Source organism: Rhinatrema bivittatum, chromosome 2 (genome assembly GCF_901001135.1).
Source record: "Rhinatrema bivittatum chromosome 2, aRhiBiv1.1, whole genome shotgun sequence".
Taxonomy (NCBI): domain Eukaryota; kingdom Metazoa; phylum Chordata; class Amphibia; order Gymnophiona; family Rhinatrematidae; genus Rhinatrema; species Rhinatrema bivittatum.
This window is the reverse complement of record NC_042616.1, coordinates 409,523,519-409,542,311: the sequence shown is the minus strand read 5'-3', so window position 1 is coordinate 409,542,311 and position 18,793 is coordinate 409,523,519. Positions and strand designations below refer to the sequence as shown.

General features: G+C 42.6%; 1 protein-coding gene across 3 annotated transcripts in view; it reads left to right on the top strand.

Annotated features, from left to right (window-relative positions):
- The window catches only part of OTULIN (OTU deubiquitinase with linear linkage specificity), a 244,170-nt gene extending 240,792 nt beyond the window's left edge, over window positions 1-3,378 (top strand). For all 3 annotated transcript variants that reach the window (XM_029590091.1, XM_029590092.1, XM_029590093.1), the window contains one exon: window positions 498-3,378. In XM_029590091.1, the coding sequence (XP_029445951.1) occupies window positions 498-689 (192 nt within the window). In that variant the 3' untranslated portion in view covers window positions 690-3,378. The remainder of the gene's footprint in view (window positions 1-497) is intronic.
- The last annotated feature ends 15,415 nt before the right edge of the window (window positions 3,379-18,793 follow it).

Sequence of the window (18,793 nt, the reverse complement as noted above, 5' to 3'; positions counted from 1 at the left end):
AATCATAAGGGAGAAGAGTTAAAAACAACCAGCTCCAAAACTGGCTGTTCTGGAAGGCAGCCGTTCTAAATGAAGAAAGTTCATCATATAGCTTTAGCTTCCCTTAAAAGAACCTTTCTTTTGCCAAGACTTGGCTGCAGCCATATGTGTGTTAAATATTGAACTATCATGCAGCTTTTAAGTAGTGCTTTCTGTATATAGCCAATAAATATACAAAATTCATTGTCTTGACATCTTGGATTCATTAGGTTTTCTTTCATTTGTTAAGTCCTACTGTGCATCTCCTAGATAAAAAATTAAATTAGACATATATAAAAAATAAAAATGCATTCCTCAGTGATCTGATGGATTATTTGCAGGTTATGATACCTTATATTGAAACAACATAAAAAGTATCCATAGGCGATGGTACACATGAGCTGTCATGACTGCATAGGTCCCTGAGTTAGATGCTGTATTGTGATGCAACTTTCTCCTTTTTTTCTTTTATATTTTAGGTTGAAATGTTCCTCCTTGGATATGCCTTGCAACATACCATCAAAGTTTATAGACTCTACAAATTTGAAACTGATGAGTTTATCACACTTTACCCTAATGACCAGAAAGACTGGCCTGTAGTGACGCTTATAACGGAGGACGACCGACATTACAATGTCCCTGTCAGAGTGTATGAGGGAACCAGTCTATGAACAGCAGGACCCAGCCACCTTTGGTGAAATTCCATGAGGTGAATGCAGATTCCCTGCCTGGTCCACTGGTTTTTCAATCTGACTGCAATCCTCAGACCTCAAGATTACATGATTTAACTTAAACCTTGTTGGACCTGTATAAACAGCCTTCTTTTTTTTTTTTTCAAAACTTTGTGGTATTCTCTTAAACATCTTTCAAGGGATTAAACTACTAAATGAAGATATGCTTCAGAAGATGATTGAATCCTCAGACTGCTTTTATTTTACAACATTAATAAAAGGAAAGGGTCACGAAAAAGGGCTTATTAAATTGTATAGGTACCATCACACTGTACTCTGTTAGCATAACTAACCTCATGTCTTTGGGGTCTGAAAATATTTTTTTCTCCTATACATGACCATGACATTGTGTTAAATTATTTTCAAAAGGAAGTTTTCAGATTCAGCAGCAAAGGGTGAAGTTGGGTAGCTGATGGATTGCTGAAACTTGCTTTGTCTTTCTGTGCACCTACATGGCACGGTGCCTTGGCTCCTCTAGTGCTACTTCTACTTTTCTCACTGCAACCTAATCTGGCTTCTATGATAGCAGGTTTAGAAATTCCATAAACTGGTGCTAGGCTAGATGTAACCAAAAGGAGGAAATGTTGTAGATTGGAATTGAGCTAGTTGAGCTAGAGTCAAAACTCCAAATGCCACTGAACACTACACACACACACATTTTTGTGTGTATGTGGAATCTTTTTATGATATCCTTTGTGAATCAAGAAAAAATGCTAAGGCTTTTTGTGACTACATCAGTCCCATCTTCTGATGTGACTGCAAGGTTAAGAGAAGGAAGCATTTATAGCTAGAGATTACAATGCTGCTGGAATGACCATAGTAAAGGTCTTCAGGAGGAAGCAAGTAAAGAGTAGATATTTCTAACATCTCCATTTACAAAATATCTGATAATTAGTACAGTTCCAATCTCCACATTTCTGATATGCAGTGGACCATGCAGAAGGACAGGGAAGTGTATCTGGGAAAGTATCTTGTGGTGTTTGTACAGCACCTCATAAGTTGAGCAGTGCTATAAAAATGTTAAGTAGTAGGAGCAGTAGTGATGAAGGCAAAAAGTCTCCTTATAGGTCAGGTGAGGCAGTAAAGCAAAGGTTCATAACTTGAGTCCTGCCACACAACTTGGTCTAAAAGTGGAATTAACCAGTTCACTCGCTCACCTGGAGAATGCAGATTTAGAAGCCATTTTTTTCTGCCATGAGACTGCATCAGAAGAAAAGAGATACTGAATTCATAGAAAAACCTCCCTTTTATAGAACAATGATCTACAAACTTGGTCACATCTCATGAGCCATAAGAAGCTTACAATTTTTTTTAAATTTTATTCAGTGCTTTCTTTAAAAATTGTGCCTGTAAGATTGACTGAGGTCCCTGGTAGGCTGTATGAGACTCCCCAGTTTAGGTTGATTAACACTGGTATTAAGCACCGAAATTCAGTCTCTCATCTCAGACTACATCATGGGATGGGAGAAGGCAGTACAAGACACAAATCCTTGGCAGCCTTCCTGTAGAGTTGGAGAAACTATGGGACTGACTGTGAGGTTGAAAAAGAAACTGCTTGTGTCATCAAGTGGCTGTGTCTCTACGGTTACTGTCCTTGAAATCAACTTCCTCCCCCAGCCTACCTGCACTGCGAAACCATAAACCTTTGCAGAGAACCGGCATCTCAGAATGGCCACAAGCTACTCTTTAGCTATTATGTTGGTAGCATGTTGAGGCCCTCCTGAAGTCAGCTTGCACAACTCGCTTGTGGTAGGTTTTGTTTTCAATGCTTTGAGAGAATGTGTAACCGGGCAAAAAGTAGTCCCACATGGATGAAGAAATGATAAAACAAATCAAGAGGAATCTCAGTCATATGCAAACCATTTGAGCTTTACTCAAAACAAAATTAGAGTAGTAAGGCTATTTTCCAGTGCTGGGTTGTAAATCTTAGGGAAGGGATGGGGCAGTCTCTCTTAATGCAGAAATGGGGCCGCTTCCTGATAAACAGCAACCATATTTGTAGTACAGCTAGACTAGCCTCTCCAGTCATTTAAATTGCTTTAATATTAGATGTTCTTTTCCCCAAGTTAAAATAAACCCCATAGAACTGAACTGCAAAAGGTGTTGAGACCAGCCAAGCATTCTAACACACACACAGAATAATGAGCAATAGTTGTCTGTTTAAAAGAAATAGAAATATATAGGCTTTCACTTAACATGACACACAAATAATAAATAAGGTACATATATATTTGTTAACATCCCTTTATGATGTGGCTGAATCACAAAAGGTTCTTATCTTTCAATTTTGAGTACCCTCTTTTCCAGTAGTTGATAGCATTGTAAGATCCTTAAAACCAGGAAGGAAGATACTTTTACTATTTCCAATGAACTAGTTCATCTGTGACAGGCTTAATGGTGGTCCTGGGTTTTCTTTCACCTTCCTCTCTCTGCATTTTGGAAATCTAACCATGGGCTTTAAAGTCCCAGAATGCTATAAGAAGGGGGTTAAAGAAAACTGAAACTGGATTGATCTGCCAGGTTTGACCTGAGTCAGATGACGGCATTGTTTTTATGGACTTGAATTGTAATCCCCCATAGTGTCAAGGAAAGGTGGATAATCAAGGAAATAAATTAAATTACTTGCTTTTATGGGACAGTACGTCTCTGATTTGGAATGCACAGCTTCTCTCCTTTGAACAATGTAGAAAAGAGTTACATTCCTAGTAGAAGCATTAAACTAGAAAGTTGGCAAACAAGAAACAGTTACTCTTCTATACACATAAGTACTTGGCATTTTCAAAGCCTTAGGAAGAGACATTCTACAGCTTCAATACAAATTCATTGCATTTGAAAGTTTATTTTTTTTTGTTTTAATTTTAGAGATGGTTCTTTATTACATTCTGGTAGGTGTGTGTAGTGCCGGCATGCCTGTGCTTTCGGAGCCCAACAGCCTGCAAGTCATACGAAGGTGTGCATTATTGCCCACCTGTGCTCAACTTCATCAATGGCTGCCAATGACTAACATCACATCACATGACCTGACTTAGAGATGTGCCATTTCTCACAGGACAAGCAGGATGGTAGTCTTCACATATGGGTGACATCACAGGATGTAGCCCAATCACGGAACACTTCTGTCAAAGTTTCCAGAACTTTGACTGGCCCCTACTGGGCATGCCCAGCATGGCACTAACCCTGCAGCCAGCAGGGGTCCCCCTTCAGTCTTCTTTTTTCCGCGCAGCAGTAGCCACACGGTTAAGGAGCTCTGCAGAGATTCCTGACAGGAATTTTCCTCATGGAATTACTAAAATTTAATTTACCCCACAGGGGTCCTTCCTTCAACTTTTTCAAGCCACTGTACTCCGGTAAATTTTTTACCAGTTTTCCATTGATTACAGTCGAGTTTGGCCCTCACGGCCTACTGGCCGTCGACCATACTGCGGCTCAATTTTTTCATGGCCATGGCGTCTGGGTTCCACCGGTCCCCGGACTGTAATTGCACCATGTCCATCACAGACCCCCACAAAGTCTATGTAATGTGTCTCGGATGTGAGCACGATGTCCTAACCTGCACCAAAAAATGCCCTAATGACACCAAAAGGTCACAAGGCCAGAATGGAGAAAATGGAACTTCTCTTCCGTGCTCAAACCCCGACGCCATCTATTTCATCGACGTAGTCAGAACCAGCACCATCAACTTCGCACCAGTATCGACCTCCAGCCGGTGACCGTCTGGCATCGATGACTTCTCGGCCTTTAACACCCTCTACTCCCCCTCTGGACCGTGGGGATCATAGAGATAAACATCACCACCGGCATCGAAAGTCTCAGACCATCAAGGGAGCGAAATCGACTCCGAGCTGCTGTCGAAGAAACCCCATCCAGAAGAGGCACTGACCTTTTCGGCGACTGGGTCACCGAGGCAACCCTCACCCGACAGGGTATCGGGAGCCGCGACTCCACCTTTAACGGTGGTCCCTCCCGCTATGCCTCTGCCTCCTTCTGTTCCGGAGCCGGGGCTGCTTGCTCCAGGTCTCCGAGGAGAACTGGACCGGATGGTTCAGGAGGCCATCGACAAGGCGATGCATCGACTCCAAGTTCCTCAGACACCGGTACCAATTGTGGAACCGACCACTGACCCGATTCCAGCAGCGTTGGTACCACTGCTCTCGAGGATGGAAGCGCTCATGGCCGCTTTTCCACCGATGGCTCCGGTGCCCTCCCCGCTTACTTTGTCATCGGGAGGAGAAACACTGTTCCGCATCCCTCCATCGGGAGTTCTGTCGATGCCTCAGCCATCGATGCTGATACATCCGTCGGCACCACTAAGCCATCCATCGATGCCCTCGATGCCTTCGATGCCTTCATCGGTGCCTCCAGTTATTCCTTTGAGTCCTTTGGAGCTAGACCAGGACCTTCAGGGATCCCACTGCCCTGTCCTCCTCTAGTCCCTAAGGAGCAGGTGCTGGTCCCGATGATACCTGGACTGATGATTCTTCACCAGACACAGATGATTTGCCTTCACCTACTGAAAGCAGAAAGCGTTCTCCTCCAGAGGACCTTTCCTTTATAAATGTTGTGAAAGAGATGTCTGAATTGGTTCCCTTCTAATTACAGACGGAACAGGAAGATAGGCATCAAATGATGGAGTTGTTACAATTCCTGGATGCTCCCACCAGGTTCTTCTGTATCTCCTCAAAAAGAACTGGGAACATCCTGGCTCTGTTGCTCCAGTCAACAGGAAAGCTGACACCACCTATCTCATATAGTCAGGTCCAAGCTTTCACAAACTTCAATTGGATCACCAATCTGTGGTTGTAGAATCTGCCCAGAAAAGAGCAAGGAGATCAAAACCTCACACTTCCTTTCCCTCAGGCAAGGAACAGAAATGTCTAGATGCCATTTGTCGCCGTGTCTTCCAGGGATCCATGCTCATCTCCAGAATTGCCTCTTATCAGCTCTATATGACCCTATATAATAGGGTCTTATTTAAGCAGTTACAAGACTTGACAGACTCCCTGCCTCAGCAATTTCAAGATCAACTCCAAACCCTAGTAAACAAGGGTTTTGAGGCAGGTAAGCATGAGATCAGATCATCTTATGATATCTTTAACACTGCTACCAGGGTATCTGCAGCTGCTATCTCGGCAAGACGATGGGCCTGGCTCAAGTCTTCCGACCTTCGCCTTGAAGTACAAGACAGATTATCTGACCTGCCTTGTGTAGGAGATAATCTGTTTGGTGAGCAGATTCAACCAACGGTGGCGGAACTCAAGGACCATCATGAGATCCTAAGACAGCTCTCTCTGATGCCTTCTGAGTACTCTTCAAAACAACCCTTCCGAAAGGACTCTAAGAAGTCATTCTTCCGCCCGAAGAAATCCTACCCGCCACCAGCTAGAACACATTCTACGAGACCGTTTCAAAAAACCCAGTCTAGTCAGACACGAAAACAAAAACCGCAAGCACCTCCTCAACCAGGTCCTGCTTCCGGTTTTTGACTCCTGCATAGAGATCAGCAGCCAGCTTCCATTGCCCCACATACCAGTGGGAGGTTGATTGTGCCATTTCAACAACAGGTGGCACTTGATCACCTCAGACCAGTGGGTCCTGGAGATAATTTCTCTCCATTCCAGTCGACTCCCCACCTCTACCGAAATAGAAAACATCTGATCCCTCCAACCTTCTGGCACAGGAGGTCTCCCTCCTCCAGTCCAAGGCAATAGAACCAGTACCCTACTCTCAGCATGACCTAGGGTTCTATTCCCGGTACTTTCTAATCCCCAAAAAATCGAGGGGTGTTCGTCCAATTCTGGACCTACGTGCCCTCAACAAGTACCTCCAGCGAGAGAAGTTCTAAAAGGTAACCTTGGGTTCTCTTCTTCCTCTTCTACAAAGAGGAGACTGGCTCTGCTCTTTAGACCTCCAAGACACACACACTCATATCGTGATAATTCCATCCCATCGCAAATACCTGAGGTTTCTAGTAGGCCCCAAGCACTATCAGTACCGAGTGCTTCCATTCGGTCTCGCGTCTGCACCACGAGTCTTCATAAAATGCCTCGTCATAGTTGCAGCCTTCCTCAGGACTCAAGGTGTTCACGTCTACCCCTATCTAGACGATTGGATAATCAGGACTCCCACTCAGCAAGCTGCTCTGTCGTCCCTGTGTCTTACCTTACACACTCTAATTTCGCTCGGATTTCTCGTCAACTACGACAAATCCTACTTAGTCCCATCTCAAACCTTATCATTCATTGGGGCAGACTTGGACACCTTGCAGGCAAAGGCTTTTCTGTCTCGACAGCGAGCTCTCACTCCCGTGTCTCTTGCACACCAGCTGCAGTCTCAGCACTCCATGACTGCACACCACTTTCTCATCCTCCTGGGACACATGGCGTCCTCAGTTCAGGTCACCCCAATGGCCCGCTTGGCCATGAGAGTCATGCAGTGGACTCTAAGGTTACAATGGACTCAATCCATTCAGCTCCTGTCGACCATTGTCCACATAACCGACTCACTCTGTCAGTCTCGTGCCTGGTGGAGAAATCAAGTCGATCTCCTCCAAGGCTTGCCCTTCCAGGCTCCAGACCCTCAAATAACTCTCACCACCGATGCTTCCAACCTCGGCTGGGGAGTCCACGTGGCTGAGCTGCAGACAAGGATCTTGGTCCCCAGAGGAAGCCAAACACCAAATAAATTTCCTGGAGGTTCGAGCAATCAGGTATGTTCTCAGGGTATTTCAGGATCGCCTCTCCAATCAAGTCATCCTGATCCAGATGGACAACCAAGTGGCATATCAACAAACAGGGAGGGACGTGTCAGGAAGCTGTACAGATGTGGGCAGAGGCCCTCTCCCACTCGATGTACCTCAGGGCCACCTACTTGCCGGGAGTGGATAATGTGTTGGCAGACAAGCTGAGTCGCACCTTTCAACCGCACGAGTGGTCTCTCAACCCCTCAGCGAACTCTTATTTTCCAACAATGGGGGTTATCCTCAAATAGACCTCGTTCCGTCACCTCAAAATCACAAAGTAGACAACTACTCTCTCACTCGCAGCCAACACTACCAGCCAAGAGACGCGTTCTCCCTCTCATGGACAACTGGTCTCCTATATGCTTTCCCTCCACTTCTCTCAAAGACTCTCGTGAAGTTATGTCAGGACAGGAGAACCATGATCCTGATAGCACCTCACTGGCTGTGCCAAGTGTGGTTTCCAATACTTCAGGATCTCTCCATTCGCAGGCACATTCCCTTGGGAAAGGACCCGCTTCTACTCACTCAAAACGGTGGGTGCCTACACCACCCCAATCTTCAAGCCTTGTCCCTGACGGCATGGATGTTGAAAGGTTAATCCTTCAGCCACTAAACCTTTCTGAACCAGTTTCCTGTGTCCTGATTGCTTCACGGAAGCCTTCCACAAGAAAATTGTATTCTTACAAATGGACCAGGTTTACCATGGTGCTCTTCTCAGTCCCTTGACCCCTTTATCTGTCCAATCACGAAGTTTCTGGACTATCTCTGGCACTTGTCAGAGTCAGGTCTAAAAACTTCCTCCATCAGGATGCATGTCAGTGCGGTAGCCGCCTTTCATAAAGGTGTCGGGGATGTTCCCATATCAGTACAACCCCTCAAGCGTCCTCCGGCCCCTTCTTGGGACCTCAACCTAGTTTTGGGTCGGCTCATGAAACCACCATTCGAGCCTCTTTAATCCTGTGACCTTTGATATCTCACATGGGAAGTGATTTTCCTTTTGGCAATCACTTCGACTCGCAGTTTTATTTATTTATTTATCTAACATTTTTATATACCGAAATTCATGTAGCAAAGTTACATATCAATTCAGTTTACATTATAACATTAAACAGGCATGACAGAATGCAATTACATCGAACAGGTGGATAAAAACTTGGATCAAGTAACTGGGGATTAAAGAACAAAGAGTACAATAAAGAATGAGGTTCTAGAAAGGACCTGGCTAAATATACAGGAGTCACGGTACAAGGTGCACATATTTGGAAAGATTGAGTGGAAAATTATTGGTATGGATAGAAAGCATGTTAGTGAATTACAGGCTCTAGTTACCTATCCGCCTTACACTAAACTTCTGAAGGACCGGGCAGTACTCCGCACTCTCCCTAAATTCTTGCCTAAGGTAGTTTCGGAGTTTCATCTCAATCAATCCATTATACTACCTACCTTTTTTCCCAGGTCCCATTCCAATCCAGGAGAGCAGGCTCTGCATACCGTTGACTGCAAACGGGCTCTAGCGTTCTACCTAGACCGTACAGCTTCCCACAGAAAAAGCAGTCAATTGTTTGTCTCTTTCCATCCATCCATCCAAATTGGGGCAGCCTGTGGGTAAAAGACTCTCTCCTCCTGGTTGGCGGACTGCATATCCTTTTGCTATCAGCAAGCGGGCATTCTACTTCAAGACCGTGTTAAAGCACAATCTGAGGGCCATGGCGACTTCAGTAGTACACCTAAGCTCTGTGCCGCTTCCTGACATTTGCAGGGCTGCCACCTGAAGTTCTCTCCAAAACCTTTACAGCCCATTATTGCTTCGACAAAGCCGGAAGACAAGATTCCATCTTCGGTCAGTCTGTTTTGCACAACCTATTTACAATGTGACGTACCAACACCCTTCTGCCTGCCCGGTGGGGTTTAGGATGCCCTCTACCAAATTCCACCCCAGTTGTTGTGCCTGTTGCACGCCTTCGGGGTACATTTGGTGTATGTTCAGACATCCCCAGCTCGGCACTCACCCATATGTGAGGACTACCATCCTGCTTGTCCTGTGAGAAAGCAAATGTTGCTTACCTGTAACATGTGTTCTCACAGGACAGCAGGATGTTAGTCCTCACGAAAACCGCCCACTGCACAGTGGTGTTGGGTTTGTAACATTTTCTTATTTTATTTTTGGCACTACCTGTAGCTTTTTAACAAGACTGAAGGGGGACCCTTGCTGGCTGCAGGGTTAGTGCCCTGCTGGGCATGCCCAGTAGGGGCCAGTCAAAGTTATGGAAACTTTGATAGAAGTGTTCCGTGATTGGGCTCCATCCTGTGATGTCACCCATATGTGAGGACTAACATCCTGCTTGTCCTGTGAGAACACCTGTTACAGGTAAGCAACATCTGCTTTATCCCTAAATTATAAGTGACTTGTGGAAAGGTAACTCAAAGCTGTATATAAGCCAAGTACATATGCATCACCTAAATTTATGGAAGAATCTTTTAATGCAGTGGTGTTGCATTGTCAAATTCAGTTGATATTAGCTCATTCTGTTCTTTGGTTTTATTTTCCTTGGAAAAATATTCTAGGCACAGTTGCTTTTAGGTAAATCTATTTTTGAATGGAAGAGGCACCAGTAAGTACCATTGACATCTGAGAGTACTGTAGCATTTTTTGCCACCTGTATTAGTTTGATTCCCCTTTTTTCTGATGCAAAACAGTGCACTCAGCCGAGCGCACTGTTTAACCCGACGAGTGAGATAATCAAATTTGCAGATGACACAAAATTGTTCAGAGTAGTTAAATCACAAGCAGATTGTGATAAATTGCAGGCAGACCTTGTGAGACTGGAAAATTGGGCATCCAAATGGCAGATGAAATTTAATGTGGATAAGTGCAAGGTGATGCATATAGGGAAAAATAACCCATGCTATAATTACACAATGTTGGGTTCCATATTAGGTGCTACAACCCAAGAAAGAGATCTAGGTGTCATAGTGGATAACACATTGAAATCGTCGGTGCAGTGTGCTGCGGCAGTCAAAAAAGCAAACAGAATGTTGGGAATTATTAGAAAAGGAATGGTGAATAAAACGGAAAATGTCATAATGCCTCTGTATCGCTCCATGGTGAGACTGCACCTTGAATACTGTGTACAATTCTGGTCGCCGCATCTCAAAAAAGATATAATTGCGATGGAGAAGGTACAGAGAAGGGCTACCAAAATGATAAGGGGAATGGAACAACTCCCCTATGAGTGAAGACTAAAGAGGTTAGGACTTTTCAGCTTGGAGAAGAGACGACTGAGGGGGGATATGATAGAGGTGTTTAAAATCATGAGAGGTCTACAACGGGTAGATGTGAATCGGTTATTTACTCTTTCGGATAGTAGAAAGACTAGGGGGCACTCCATGAAGTTAGCATGGGGCACATTTAAAACTAATCGGAGAAAGTTATTTTTTACTCAACGCACAATTAAACTCTGGAATTTGTTGCCAGAGAATGTGGTTAGTGCAGTTAGTATAGCGGTGTTTAAAAAAGGATTGGTTAAGTTCTTGGAGGAGAAGTCCATTACCTGCTATTAAGTTCACTTAGAGAATAGCCGTGGTTTCTAATCATGAATGCCGGTATAGAAAAACGCTAAATAAATAAATAAATAATGGTTACATGGAATAGACTTAGTTTTTGGGTACTTGCCAGGTTCTTATGGCCTGGATTGGCCACTGTTGGAAACAGGATGCTGGGCTTGATGGACCCTTGGTCTGACCCAGTATGGCATTTTCTTATGTTCTTATGCTATAAGGGGATAAGTACATCCAAAACGTGCGTCTAACCCACGGCAAAACTAATAGTGCTGATCACATGCAAATGCATGTTGATAAGGCTATTATTCACCCTGATCTAAAAAAAAATGTACACCCGACCCACAGAATTTTACTCAGAAAAGCCCAAAAAGTTAATATCGTGCTGATACTAAGTCGGAGGAATCAAAAGGTTTAAAAAAGATTTTTTTAGAAAGTGCTAGCAGTCAGGTTAGAGAAGCAAACGCTCCATTAACCAGCATGCATTTTCCTAACCCCTGACTGTGCACCGGTTAGGAAAAAGGACGCTCGTAAAATTGAGCATCTATTTTCATAACCCACTGAAAGCTGACTTCTCCTGGGCATCTGCTGCCAAGACGGCGCTAGGGGAAGCGCAATTATCCCTAGCACCTCCTTGGCAGCGCGACCCCTCATTTAAATATTGCATCGCACACTCAGAAAAAGGTACCTGGGCGTGCGTTAGGAAAGTGGGCGCACAACACTAAGTGCCCATTTTCTGCGTTCATTTATTGCATCAGTATGTCACTGCCAGCTCTTCAAGGGTAATATTATTTTTAATGTAAGAAATATTGGGTTGGAGAAAAATCTAAATTTCTCAACTGGCTGGGTCAGAATACATCACATTTATGTACCTTGCTAAGATATTGGGCGGGATTCTTTTTTGCTGGTGTCATGCCTGTGTGTAAAAGTTTTCCATACAATGCTGCTACTTTTTTTTTTTTTTTTACATTGTTCTTATGCTCATCATAGGGACCACTTAAAATATTTATTTATTTATTATTTATAGAATTATCAAATATGAGCAGAAGAAGAACTTCCTCTAGAAGGCAATAAATCTTTCCAAAGCTATAGAAATAGAGTTAACAATATAAAGAACAAAATTACTTAGAAGGAAACATGTCCACAATAAAAAAAAAAATGGGGGAAGGAAGGAAATAATAAAGGAAAAACAATATTATCAAGCAATGAGCAGAACAACAATTTTTAACCACAACTGCCCACCAGTGAAGCCACCATCCCATTAGCCATTCTACCTTTTACAATTCTCTGGAATTGAACAGGATCATAAAATACATTTTTGGCCCCTTAATACTTCATCAAACATTTAACTGGAAATTTCAAAAAGAAATCAGTGCCTATCGCAGTAAAGATTAAGTCCCAAAAAAGCCTTGTTTTTCCTGAGTCTGCCTGCTAAGATCTGGAGAAACCCTAATCTTAGCATCATTTGCTAGCATTACTTAGCATTTCTATTAAAAAAAAAAAAAAAAGATTTAAAAGCCTAATCCCAATTTAGTTTTAACACAAAAAGAATTGCTCTTGTAATTGAAAGATCTCGAGATGATTCCAACAAAGTAGTTCAAGCATATCAAGAGTCAAATTATTCCCTTCGCTCTTCCACTTCAATCTTCCTCTTTCCAGTCAGGAGATAGTAAATCTGACCAAAGTTGGAAAAACTTCTGAAGGATATTTTAAAACATCAATAAATTATTTTGTATAACATATTCAACAGAGACATCATAGAGGACTTAAGGAAATTAATAAAGCACAAATTATTTCTTCTAATTTGATTTTCCAAGACCTCCAACTTATTGGTTAAATGTATTTATAATTTAGCTCATGGCTTTTCAGTAGTAGCTTAAGGCATGTTATATTCAGTTACAGTAGGTAGGTTGTTTTGTAGTCTAAGGTATGAAGAACCTTTCCCCCTACATATGTGTGTGGCCTCGGGAAGAAGGTAAGATAGACATTAAAATCTATTAGCCTATTCAGCTGAAGGGAAAATGAGGAATTTTTAAATGTAAATTCCAAAAAAAACATTGATAAATGTATATATTTGTTTACATGTTGAGCATCACCCCAAAGGAGGTTTAATTTTTTCTGTTTTCTGTGGGTTATTGTTTTTATTATGTATGTTTTATTTTGTAAACTGCCACGATCATAGGAGTGTGCAATATAGAAATGAGCTGAAATAAATATGATGGGCTGATTAATATGAAAAGCTGATACAAGTTTTGGTAGAGACTTTGGGTGGGTACAGAGTGCCATCCAATTGTGGAAGCATTGCATATATGGCAGGTAGTGAGATAATGTTTGAAGTTCACAGACTCTTCTGGCTGATGTTACTGCTCCAAGAAACATTTCTTTCCATGTCAAAACCTTAAGATAAGCTTATTCTCAATGTGGGCAGTGTAAAGGCTGCGTCTAACACCCACCCACCCTTCCCAAATTATTGCAGGTTCACACAACTCTATCAGATAACAGATTTATTGTTGGACAATAAATGGCTGCAGCCCATTAGTGAATAGCCAGCAATAAATAACATAACAAATAACATTAACATAACTAGTAAAACAGCATAACAACTTAATAACTAACTTTATGTGACCAGCGAACACCCCCCGCTTCTAAGTGCCAAGCATGTAAGTCCACTGACGCGCGTGCACACCCCCTGGCCGTACAAGCCAGGGAGCTGCCACTGACACCTGGCCGTTAAAGCCATAGCATCACTGCTGGTGACCTGACCGTGGAAGTTGGGTCGTTTGTTCTAAGCACCTCAGCATTTTTTTCTTGGCTGTTGAAGCATCGAGGGACTGCGCCGGATCTGTTAGGCCGCTTGCCCAGTCCGATCCGCCTGGTCAATCTTCCTAAATGCAGGGGGGGGGGAAGGGGGGTTGTGGCTTCCGCCAGTCATCACACTACGGTTCCCTGGTAGCGAATCTGCTTACCGGGGACCCCCCAACTCTTGTGTAGGCTGCGACCATTAGGTGCAACACTGCCTGTATGCCATCTTGTAGATCAGAATTAAAGATATCCCAGCCGATGACTGATAGATGCACCCCATTTGGTCAGAATAACCCAGGGCTCTCATCTATTAAATCATGCGCAATAGATAAACCATCTACAGAGTGCATGAATTTTCCCACCCATTAATTTTCTTTCTGACCTCCATTGCTGGATGAGAACGCTCACCTCTCCAGATTCTGCGAGGGGTGATGTATGACCAGACTATCACAGACTGTGGGAACATTTATTTAAAACTTTTTTTTTATATACCGGCATTTTTTTATATACCGGCATTAGTGGGTACATCATACCGGTTTACATCCAAACAAAAGCTGGAAAGTACATTGAAACAGGGGTAGGGGAGTGCAACGAGCAACAATGAGAGGCAGAATGATAGCAAACAAAACATGATTAATGTGAAACATGATTAGAGAGAAAATAACAATATAACTATTAAGTATCAAAAATATTTAAGAAGGTTCTGGATTCGATACAATATACCATGGTGCATGTCGTGGTAAGGAGACACTTCGGGTGGATGGGTGTGGGAATCTAGTCCAGGTAAGCTTGCTTAAAGAGCCATGTCTTTAATTTCTTTTTGAATTTGATCTGGCAAGGTTCGAGGCAGAGATTTGAAGGCAAGGAGTTCCATCGAGAGGGACCTGCAATTGAGATAGCGCGATCCCTCATGGAGGAGAGATGTGCTTCTTTGAGAGAAGGCACATGGAAGTACCTTTGTTGTTTGTTCTGATGGGACACTTAGAGTGAGTGAGGGTAAAGTGAATGTCGAGCCAGTTAGAGTTGTGAATGTATATGTATATGAAAAGCTGATACAAGTTTGGTAGAGACTTTGGGTGGGTACAGAGTGCCATCCAATTATGGAAGCATTGCATGTATTGCAGGTAGTGAGCTAATGTTTGAAGTTCACCGACTCTTCTGGCTGATGTTACTGCTACAAGAAACATTTCTTTCCATGTCAAAACCTTAAGAGAAGCTTATTCTAATGGTTCAAAGGGCAGCTTCATCAATTGAAACAGAACAACATTCATGTTCCATGGTAGCGAAGGTTTAACTTGCCATAAACCTTTCATAAATTTTGACACTTTCATAAAATTTGACACTTGAAGTTTTGTTCAAGTTGATAGTAAACCTATCTCAACTCAACAGATGAGTTGAGATAGGTTTACTATCAACTTGAACATGGTAAGCCAATATGGAGCTGAGATGTATTCATACGGAGGATGTAGCAAGGCCCAATTCAGGAGCAGAGATCAAGTAGGCTAGCAATTGTTTGGGTTTGCATGAAAACGTTCCAAGCCATTATGCTGACACTATAAGTAACATAAATGACAACAGATAAAGAACAAGTGGTCCATCTAAAATGCTCAACAAGTTAATTATGCCACTCAAATTCCCCTAAAAACAATCAGCAGAAGATGCTCCAAACTAAGCTACACAAAGGAAGCACAAACTACAAAGTGGCAGGCGCCATTTTCCGTAGGGAAAACGATTCGCGGCAGGAAATCGCTCCCAGACCCCCGCTGGACCCCCAGGAACTTTTGGCCAGCTTGGGGGGGCCTCCTGACCCCCACAAGACTTGCCAAAAGTCCAGCGGGGGTCTGGAACGACCTCCTGCAGTCGAATTGTGTTGGTCTATGGCCGCCGCCATTTTGCGGTGGCCATTTTGCAAAATGGCGCCGGTTGAAGACAACACGATTTAATAGCAGGAGGCCGTTTCGGACCGCCGCCGTTCCGGACCGCCGCTGGATCCCCAGGTAATTTAAAGCATTTGGGGGGAGGGGTTTGGGAGGGTGGGGGATTTAATTTAAAGGGTCGGGGTGGGTTTTAGGGGGTTTTAGTGTGCCGGCTCACGATTTTAACGATTTTCACGATACTTTACCCACCCAAACGGCAACAATTCGATTCCCTCCCCCTCCCAGACGAAATCGATCGTTAAGAGGATCAAGGACACGATTCACATCTCTAATGATTAGTTGGTGATTTGATTATTAGGAATGTTAGATGGCTGGTGCATCTAAGGATCGCCTGGTAACATGCCTGCCTGGTGTGAAGGTGGCGGACCTGACGCGCCACCTAGATAGGATTTTATACAGTGCTGGGGAGGAGCCGGTTATGGTGGCACATGTGGGCAACAACGACATAGGAAAATGTGGGAGGGAAGTTCTGGAAGCCAAATTTAGGAATTTAGCTAGAAAGCTGAAATCCAGAACCTACAGGGTAGCATTCTCTTCGCACCACGTAGGCATGTTACCAGGTGATCCTCACGCCCACCAGTCATCCAGCTGTCTACATTCCTAATAATCAAATCACCAACTATGATGGCCGACTTAACCCTTCCCTCCTGGGCAGTAAGCCTTGGAGACACATCCTTGGTGCAAAAGGATAATGCATCACCTGGAGAGCAGGTCCTTGCTACAGGATCCTTTCCTGCTGCACCAGGTTGATTCTCTCCAATCATGAGACCTTCTTCCTCCAAGGCAGCACTAGGGCTGCCAGTGAGAAGTTGGGACTTGGCTACTATGTCCCTGAAGGTCTCATCTATATACCTCTCTGTCTGCCTCAGCTCCTCCAGGTCTGCCACTCTAGCCTCCAGAGATCAGACTCGTTCTCTGAGAGCCAGGAGCTCTTTGCATCGCATGCACATGTAAAATTTCTCACCGGCGGGTAAAACATCATACATGTGACACTCGATGCAAAAGACTGGGAGGCCCCCCTCTTGCTGCTGGACTGCTGCCTTCATCTCAAATTTGTGCAGTTCCTAGTTAAGTTTTAGTCTGGTAGTGGCCTACAGGGGAATTATCAAACTCTCAATAAGGTGAGGGGAATTCGTGAAGTGAAGTTAAAAGGTTGGGGTTTTTTTTTGTTTTTTTTAGTGTGAAAGTGGCACCTGCCTATAAATTAAATGATGAGCTAGGGGTGGGTGGGCGAGGGGTGGGAGGGTTGGGAAATACAAACAATCTAACTTCTGTTTATTCACTGTCTTATTATTAAAAGCACAAATACACACAAACACACTAAATAATATACCCTAATAGTTAACTTTGCCCCAATACTTTAAAAAAAGAAAATTTCCCAAGCAAAAAACTTACTGATTCCTTTCAGCCACCAGCAAGGTGATCCTGTTCTCTCAGTGCTCACATATATTTATATTTCCTGTTATAATTTTTAGGTTCTGTGTCCCCCATCCTTTTTGATACATAAAACGTAGCAATTTTTGCCATTGTTTCACCAACATTCAGTATATTCAGTATATATACAGACATGAGGTTAACACGAATGTCGGTATATAAAAGTGAATAAATAAAATAAATAAATATTTGATAGTTTCCATAGTACTGCACATATACTTAATATACATCCCTCCCCCCCCTGAAATGTTCTACATAACATTACTTTCAGACTCAATCATATCATCACTTCGCTCAATATTGTAATTTAATATTTAAATATGCTTTAAACTTTTTTTTTTTTACACTTTAGACAGCTACGTAAAATTCTCAGTTCTAACTCCACACAAACATTAGATATTCACAAACATTCAAAAATACCGCTGCTTAAGCTACTAGGATCATTTGCTAGAAGAAATTAAGTTTAAAAAATATTCAATTTGGTCTCAATTGTCAGAAAATATGAATTTGTATCTTAAGGATGCAGTCCTGGCAAAAGAGTTGGTCTTACAAGGATCATCACATCATGCCATGCTTTACAGGAATACATTATACAGGGTATGTGCATGTATGTCCTCATGAAATGTATGTATGTTCCTACACATAGAAATGTTGTCTCGGGCTCTAGTATCACAGGGAATAAAACAGTGAGATTTATATATTCAGATGTACTGAAGCAGTATGATTCCAGTTCTCGAGAGCCTCAGCTAACTTTCATGTCTAGATATTATGTTTCAAAAATGCTTAAAATCCTCAAAAAATAAAATAAAATCAGAAGGATGAATTTTTTGATCTCCATATCTTGTTTCACTTTCTGTTAAGGTTCAGGAAGTTTCACATTTGAAAACCTGGATACATTATATATGTACTGTGATAGAGATGGAATTCTTTATCTTCCAAATTTTAAATTGAATTGAACCCATTTTATTGTCCTTCCTCTTACAGTGTCATTACCAAATTTCTACCTCCATGGTTAGTGTGTCCTCAAATCACTCATCCACACTTAAAAAACCCCTGCATTTTAGGCTTAATCGTATTGCATGTGCACATTTTAAAGGCACAGTACTTTTTAAATGCAAAAGCAAAGAGACAACATGCAGTGTTCACATGTAAAATATGCTTTACCACGCTCATGTATTTATTGAACCTTGAAAGTAAGGCTTTGTTCTGTTGGGACCAAACCTAGTCACACAACCAAAAATCCATTTCCTGCTATTGCCTCAGCAATAGTACAGACTCCAGTTGGCATACATTTGACTTTGAGTTACTGACTGCAAGCCCATAAGCTCGTCCACTAATACTGTGCCTTTTGACTTTCTAAGTAACTGTTTTTTTCTTAAGGATTTTTCTTTAGAAGAAAGGGAAATAGTCTCTGCTCGTAAACTATCAAATGAACAACATTTTCAGAAACTTTATGCAAACAGAAGAAAGCAAGAAAACTAGGGTTTTTTCTTTTTTCTAAAACAGCATTAAAAGGGAAGGTTTTAATTTAGGACATGGGCAAAAGAAGCACTGGCCAGATGGAAGGGACAAAA